This window comes from Berghia stephanieae, unplaced genomic scaffold (assembly GCF_034508935.2).
Source record: "Berghia stephanieae isolate SIO BIC M18660-M18661 unplaced genomic scaffold, UCSD_Bste_1.3 scaffold3357, whole genome shotgun sequence".
Classification (NCBI taxonomy): Eukaryota; Metazoa; Mollusca; class Gastropoda; order Nudibranchia; family Aeolidiidae; genus Berghia; species Berghia stephanieae.
The window spans coordinates 1-8,037 of NW_027624575.1; the positions used below are offsets into that span (position 1 = coordinate 1).

Here is an 8,037-nt window from a genome sequence, read left to right on the forward strand (position 1 = left end):
AAAAAAAAAAGAAAAAAATGCGAAAGTATTCTCCCACTGCTGACTTTTTATTTCTGCAGTCCGCGCTCTGAAGCAAAAAAAAAAAAGGAAAAACGCGAAAGTATTCTTCCACTGCGGACTTTTTATTTCCGCAGTCCGCGCTCTCAATCGAAAAAAAAAAAAAAAAGGTCTTTTTAGTCCAATCTATTTGTCAGCTCCTTCCGCGCAACCCAGCATTTTTGGGCTGCCCTGGCCGGGGATAGGTAGTTGAACTGAAACGGAAAGGTGACGATGTTGGATGTTGGGAATGGGGAATGGAATAATGGAATAGTTGCTTTTGCTTTTTATGGGTGGGTTGGATCTTTTGTCATGCCTTTATTTATTCAATTTGTGGGTAATTGAGCGGCGTTTGCCAACCTGTATTGGCGAGTGTACTTTCCTAAATCCGACCATTGCTTTGATTTTCATCCGCCATTAGGGTTAGTCATGAGTCTTAGTAAAGTTGCTGGGGTGTTTGTATTTGCTATTAGGGTTAGTTGAAGGTACTAGGTGTTTTTTTTTTTTTTTTTGTTTTTTTTTTCTCTTAGGGTTAGTCATAAGTCTTAGTAAAGGTGCTGGGGTGTTTGTATTTGCTATTAGGGTTAGTTGAAGGTACTATTTTTTTTTGTTTTTTTTTCTCTTAGGGTTAGTTGAGGGAATATCTGGGTTGTTTCCCTTAGCACGAGGAGCTTTTGGAAGGCCTCCCCTTTTTGGATAGCTTGATGTTCTCCATTTAAGAAACCACAAGATAAGGCCAGGCATACCTACGACGACTAGCCTACTACTACAACTGCCGTCAGAGCATCATCCCTACCACCGTTACTACAACCAAGACACAACCACCACCACCACCACCACCACATCATCATCATCATCATCATCATCATCATCATCATCATCATCATCGTCATCATCATCATCATCATCATCCCTACCACCATTACTACAACCACTGCCGCCACCTCATAATCCCTAGGACTACAACCACTACCATTACATCACCATCCTTACCACAACTGCTACCACGACCATCACTACTACAGCCACCACCACCACCACCACCATCACCACCACCTCATCATCATCATTGTGTTACCTCTAGTGCCATTGCAACCATAAACCCTAATACTCTCTTTGCGTCAGACGTTTTGTCGTCTGCTAAGACCTTACTATTGCCCAATGTATCCATAACATGTTCCTGAAATTTGAAATTGAGTGTAGGCATGCATCCGATGTTAAGATGGAATATTCATATACACACCCACAGTCGCGTCTCTCTAATCCGGAACTCCACAATCCGGATGTCTCCATTATCCGGACCAGTTGGCAGGCACGGATTTTTTTTTCTCTCTATTTGTACTCTTTAGGGACTGATTCCACAATCCGGATGTCTCTGTAATCCGGACAAAATGCTCGGAACGGAGGTGTTCGGATTGGAGAGACGCGACTGTACGCACACAAAATCTGTACTCGTGGTCTAAGTGGTATGACACTCCCCTGCAGACAAGTTGGTGTCCCATTCCAACAGAAACTAGCCTTCAATGCCAATTTAGTTGTGGCGCGGCCCATCTCTGTGATAGATGCTCAGCATAAGGTGAGAGTACCCGACACGATTCAACACAACCGTCGCCTTAAACCGATATTCTAGGCTACAAAAAGAAGAAAAAAAAAGCCAACAAAAAATTTGGTCACTCGCAGGCGATTCAGAACACCACACCTGTGTTGACAAGGACAGTGCCAATGCGGAAAGATAAAGGGTAGCATAGTATAACCGAGACTTCAATTGAGGTATTATTTCGTCTAGAAATTAAGACACTTCAGTCAACCGTAATGTATGTCAACGTACTCATAAGCCGTCCTATCTCCCTAACTTCAAACGGTCTAACCGGTACTTACAGTTAGAATTGGAATATACAGAGCAGTGTTAATAGCCATTCTAAAAAACCTGGTAGGTATCTGGAAGGAAAAGCATGCCACATACACAATCATAAAACTAAAAGCACTCGAGAGTGCCAGAAAGTGCGAATGCGATGTTACGTTGGGAGCCAATGGGGAAGAGTGGTGGTTGTCCTGAAAAGGACAGTTGTGTTGGGAGCAGAAAGACTGGCTGCTGGAGGTGAGCTTAGTTCTTTCCTGGTGCTTTGCCGGTCTTCTTGGGCAAGAGGACGGCTTGGATGTTTGGCAGAACACCACCCTGAGCAATGGTGACTCCGGACAGAAGCTTGTTCAACTCCTCGTCATTGCGGATGGCGAGCTGGAGATGACGGGGGATGATCCTGGTCTTCTTGTTGTCACGGGCAGCATTGCCTGCCAACTCGAGAACTTCAGCAGCGAGGTACTCAAGAACAGCTGCCAAGTAGACTGGGGCACCAGCACCAACGCGCTCGGCGTAGTTGCCTTTCCTCAAGAGTCTGTGAATTCTGCCAACTGGGAACTGGAGTCCAGCGCGAGAAGAGCGGGACTTGGACTTGCCCTTAACTTTTCCACCTTTGCCACGGCCAGACATGATTGTTTATTGTAAGTGGTTGGGTGTACTTTAAAAAAATACAGTGACTCGTGAAACGCGCCGAATGACTATTTATACGAAATCGGGCAGAGATGAATTTGCCAAACCGCTCGACCAATCAACCGTTGAGAAAATGCATACTTCTCTCCGATTGGCTCGTCTCTTCGCTTTTCATCCGGTATTTTTCATATAAATGGTTTTCGCGCCGTTCATTCTTCTACTAGTTTCACTAGAAAATTTCCAGGGTTGCCAGTTTGGCATTTTAAATGCCAGATTCCAAAAATCTGGCATTTTTGAAAACCGTTTGGCATTAGAAAAATCATTTGGCATTTGGCATTTTCATTTGGCATTTTCTTTTCTTGTATATATATACTTCAAATGACACCTTTTCTCGACCGTGGGGTAGTGGTTTAGCACTCCACTTAGTAGTCAGTAGGTAAAAATTACCCCAACGGAAATTTAGTATAATTTAAAAAAAAAAAGAAAAAAAAAGAAAAGAAAAACACGCAAGCCACCAGGATATGATAGTAAATTGTCTATCAAAAGTGAGTAGTTTTCTTAGAGGGGGTGGGAGTCAACAGACTTTGGCATTTTTTTTGAGTGTTTTGGCATTTTTTGAGTCTTCTCCTGGCATTTTGTTGAAAAATAATCTGGCAACCCTGCTAGAAAATCAAATCGGAAAAAATGCCACCCAAAGGAGGAGTTTCTGCCAAAGGCGCCAAAAAAGCCGGCAAGGCAAAGGCCGTTCGCACCGGCGACAAGAAGAGGAAGCGCAGGAGGAAGGAAAGTTACAGCATCTACATCTACAAGGTGTTGAAACAGGTCCACCCCGACACTGGTATCTCTTCTAAGGCCATGTCAATCATGAACTCTTTTGTGAATGACATCTTCGAGCGCATCTCCGCCGAAGCCAGCCGCCTGGCTCACTACAACAAGAGGAGCACCATCACCTCCCGAGAGATCCAGACCGCTGTCCGTCTCTTGCTCCCCGGTGAACTTGCCAAGCACGCTGTCAGTGAAGGCACCAAGGCTGTCACCAAATACACCACCAGCAAGTAAATTGCTCGATGCCCCTCCCCTTCACACCGGCCCTTTTCAGGGCCCCACACTTATTCCCGTTTGACTACCCGGTTTTCAACGCATCACCCCCCTGTATTGCTTTTTTCATTTCCTACTTTACGAAATTCTTTGTGTACAGACTTATGCGTGGCTTCGTTTTAGAATGAATAGGTAGAGACGACGAGTTAGTTTTCGTGTCACGTTACAGCAAGCTTTTATATAGCGCAATACCCGCTAAGCGTGCTCAAAGCGCTTTACAAGGGATCCCAAGGCAATAGCAATGCATGAAAAGTATGGCGAGACATGCTGTAACACCCTTGACTCTTTGATCTTTGACTGCAACGGCATCCCTTCACTAACATTGTGCAATTCGAATGTGAAGGCTCTGGTCACAAAATCAATGTGGTTTCCACGTCCATTTTATTTTCATTATCAGTGTATATTATCATCAGAAAAATATTTCTAAAGATGTTAATACATTTTTTTTCAAAAGTCTATAGTTTCGGGTAAATTCGCCGCACATCACTATCATCACAATCATACAATAATTATTCCAAAGACGATTTTTTTGTGTGTAATAGAAGCTGTGCGTTAGCACTGAAATCTAAGTTAAAGAAAAGTAAATAATAAATATGTTAAGTGGGTATAAAAACCAGAAACCAGTCGTCTCGGGTATGGATGGGCAGCAGGCTATTATGATTATGATCTTGTGACCGGCATTGTAATGTGTCCCCGCGAAGGCCCTATACATACATCATCGCACTCGATACAAGTGCCGATAAATATGTGTTAAATGGAAATGGAAATTGTTCCTTATATTGCCTTGTAGCGAGAAAAACTAAGTACAACATCTCGCGGCGAAGTTACCCGACAACAGTGGCAGTTTTAAAAGGACTCTTGTGAATAAAATACAACATAGCCCTACGTAAACACTTCATGAAAATATAATTAAATTGACCAGGTAAACTTATTGTCAGTGGTTGTGTTGCCCAATTGGCAAATTAGCCTCTCACGGCAGACCAGGAGTGAAAAAACGGCGAAATCACCCGATTTTACCCGACTGCTCAGATTAAAGTATTTGTTCCGTAAATCAAAATATCCATTCAGTACAGAATTGCTTCAAAACACGTGTCATATTGAAGAAAGATAAGATTGTGATGCGTTTGTAATCAGTCGGTAGTCAACCGGGAAATTGTGAGGGTGGCCCTGAAAAGGGCCGTTTGGGTGGATGGGGTGCAGGGCTAGATGAGGAGAGATCTATCCACCGAATCCGTACAGAGTACGTCCCTGGCGTTTCAAGGCGTAGACAACGTCCATAGCAGTGACGGTCTTCCTCTTGGCATGCTCAGTGTAGGTGACAGCATCTCTGATCACGTTCTCAAGGAAAACTTTTGAGTACGCCTCTGGTCTCTTCGTAGATGAGTCCGGAGATACGTTTCACACCACCTCTACGAGCGAGACGACGGATGGCGGGCTTGGTGATACCCTGGATGTTGTCACGAAGGACTTTACGATGACGCTTGGCGCCACCCTTTCCCAATCCTTTTCCTCCTTTGCCACGTCCAGACATTTTCTTGATATTCAGTTAGGTAGAATCAGGGTTGCCAGATTATTTTTCAACAAAATGCCAGGGGAAGACTCAAAAAATGCCAAAACACTCAAAAAGATGCCAAAGTCTGTTGACTCCCACCCCCACTAAGAAAACTACTCACTTTTGATAGACAATTTACTATCCTATCCTGGTGGCTTGCGTGTTTTCTTTTTTTTTTTTTGAATTATACTAAATTTCCTGTTGGGGTAATTTTTTTACCTACTGACTACTAAGTGGAGTGCTAAACCACTACACCACGGTTGGATTTTAAGAATGAAAAAGAAATACATTAACATGACGCGTTTAGAAATAATTAAGGAAAGGTGTCATTTGAAGTATAATATACAAGAAAAGAAAATGCCAAATGAAAATGCCAAATGCCAAATGATTTTTCTAATGCCAAACGGTTTTCAAAAATGCCAGATTTTTGGAATCTGGCATTTAAAATGCCAAACTGGCAACCCTGGGTAGAATGCTCGAAAGACAAGCGCGCACGGGTTATAAAGGGTTAAGAGCTATCATGGTTGACACTGAGACACCTGATTGGTCTATAGAACGGCGTTCTTTTTATTGGTCGGAAGGGTGCTATGATTTGTCGAATTCTCCAATCAGATGACACGTTGACTCGTGAAACACTGGACCTGATCTAATCGTCGAATTCCTAATTACTAATCGTTTTTTGTTTTGTTTTGTTTTGTTTTTTGCTTTTATTTGTTTGTTTTGTTTTGTTTGTTTGTTTTGTTTTACATTTGTTTGTTTGTTTTTTGTTTTGTTTTTGTTGTTGTTTGTTTTCGATTTAAAAACAAACAAACAAACAAACTATTCTTGTTTTAAAAGATACTGAGATAAAAGAATAAAAATAAAATGAAAAGTTAAATCCCAGATTCTCTCAAGATTTTTCCAGAAACTTGTTGCCACGCAAAGGCAGGGGCTATGTGGTCTAGTGGTATGACACTCGCTTTCAGATCGGAAGGTCCTGGGTTCGAGCCTCGCTCTCGGCGCATAGTTGAATCCTTGGAAAAGGCTCTTTACTCACATTCTCTCACCGTACTCAGGTGTAAAATGAGTACCTGGCCGTTAATAGCGTTGTCTTTGTCCGAAAAATTGTAATATCGCCTAACAGGCGTCATGTCCCGTCCTACATGTTAAATGTTGCTGTTGACCAGGGACCCCTTGTAAAGCGCATTGAGCACATTTAGTGGATATTGCGTTATATAAAGCTCAATTTACCACGATGGTGAGCTCTCTCTCTGTCTCTCCTTCTCTCTCTCTCTCTCTCTCTCTCTCACTCTCTATCTTTCTCTCTGTCTTTCTCTCTCTCTCACTCTCTCTCTTTCTCTCTGTCTTTCTCTCTCTCTCTCTCTCTCTCTCTCTCTCTCTCTCTCTCTCTCTCTCTCTTTCTTCTTTGTTTCCCACTCACCCTTGTATGAACCATTCTGATGTCTTCTTTATTTCTTTCTTCTTCTGCTCATGTTTCTCCCACCTCTCTGACTCTCCTCATCACGTTCATTAAGTTAAAAAGTCATCGCTTCCCTGCTCGCCGGATTTCTGCAAGCATCGCATTACTGCATGCTATTTCTGGGTGACGGAATTTTTAAAATATATAATTGTTTGCCTTTTTGCTATATCCTATGTCTCTATAACTGTACACGTCTTCTACTTTCCCATCCAATATTTTTACAACCAGTGTGTAAATCGATGGCAATGGAAACACAGTTTATCTCATATTAAATTACCGGCATGTCAATGAGTGTTTCAAGGTAATGCTGATGAGCTGAACAAATTAAGTTGCTCGATTTAGAGTATAGGCCCAGAGTTCATTAAAAAAAAAAACTCTAGAAAGCCTTGGTCATCCCATTTGATAGATTATAAACAAAACGTGTGCATATATCGGGGATCAGTTGGTAGAGCACTAGCTTCACAAGCAAAGGGTCCTCTTGTAAGCGCTTTGAGCACTACACAAATGCTAAAAGGAATTCTCAAGTTGCGTGACCATGTGGAAAAGTTTCCAGTCGTAACTCGTGATTATCACATTTAAAAATTAAAGTACATCTGAAGAGGGTAGGGGATGAGGGAGTGCGTAAACAGAGAGTCAGTCAATCGAGATAATGTGTAGTGGTCCTGAAAAGGACCGGTTTGGGGAAGGAGGAAGGGGAAAAGAGATTTAAGCCCTCTCTCCACGGATTCTGCGAGCGAGCTGGATGTCCTTGGGCATGATGGTGACTCGCTTGGCGTGGATGGCACACAGATTGGTATCCTCAAACAGACCAACCAAGTAAGCTTCACTGGCTTCCTGCAGGGCCATAACGGCAGAGCTCTGGAAGCGCAGGTCAGTCTTGAAGTCCTGGGCAATTTCTCTCACCAAACGCTGGAAGGGGAGTTTGCGGATGAGGAGCTCAGTGCTTTCTGGTAACGTCTGATCTCTCTCAAGGCAACAGTTCCAGGCCTGTATCTGTGGGGTTTCTTGACACCGCCGGTGGCTGGGGCAGACTTCCTGGCAGCCTTGGTGGCCAGCTGCTTACGAGGAGCCTTTCCTCCGGTGGATTTACGTGCGGTTTGTTTGGTACGTGCCATTTTAGATTTTCGTTATTCGAAAGTGACTGATTCGTAATAGAGGGCCCGTTCGTTTATATACCTGTTATCTCAGCGTTCTGATTGGTCAATTACCGAGAGCCCGGGCCAATCGGCTTACCGGTTTATTTTGTTACCGATCACTTTGGAAACGCAAGTTGTTAGCATTTACTTTAGGAGGTAATCCCTTGGTTATTTGGTAATAAATTTGAAAATAAATAAATAAATAAATAAATAAATAAATAAATAAATAAATAAATAAACAAATATTTGAATGAAAAGATTCAGATTT

At 42.7% G+C, this 8,037-nt stretch overlaps 3 protein-coding genes and 1 pseudogene across 3 annotated transcripts; 1 reads left to right on the plus strand and 3 right to left on the minus strand.

The window, feature by feature from the left end:
* Positions 1–2,076: 2,076 nt before the first annotated feature.
* Positions 2,077–2,574, minus strand: LOC144961622 (histone H2A). Its single transcript, XM_078894750.1, has one exon. The coding sequence runs from the start codon at positions 2,522–2,524 to the stop codon at positions 2,141–2,143; it is 384 nt and encodes a 127-aa protein (XP_078750876.1). The 5' UTR covers positions 2,525–2,574; the 3' UTR covers positions 2,077–2,140.
* Positions 2,575–3,194: 620 nt separating this feature from the next.
* Positions 3,195–3,988, plus strand: LOC144961620 (histone H2B, gonadal). The gene has a single exon (XM_078894749.1). The coding sequence runs from the start codon at positions 3,209–3,211 to the stop codon at positions 3,581–3,583; it is 375 nt and encodes a 124-aa protein (XP_078750875.1). The 5' UTR covers positions 3,195–3,208; the 3' UTR covers positions 3,584–3,988.
* Positions 3,989–4,804: 816 nt separating this feature from the next.
* Positions 4,805–5,339, minus strand: LOC144961623 (histone H4-like). Its single transcript, XM_078894752.1, is given in 2 exon segments — positions 4,805–4,975; positions 4,977–5,339. Coding segments are annotated over 2 exon segments (312 nt in total). The 5' UTR covers positions 5,154–5,339; the 3' UTR covers positions 4,805–4,840.
* A 1,920-nt stretch (positions 5,340–7,259) lies between these two features.
* LOC144961621 (histone H3-like) lies at positions 7,260–7,754 on the minus strand (annotated as a pseudogene).
* Between the last annotated feature and the right edge of the window lie 283 nt (positions 7,755–8,037).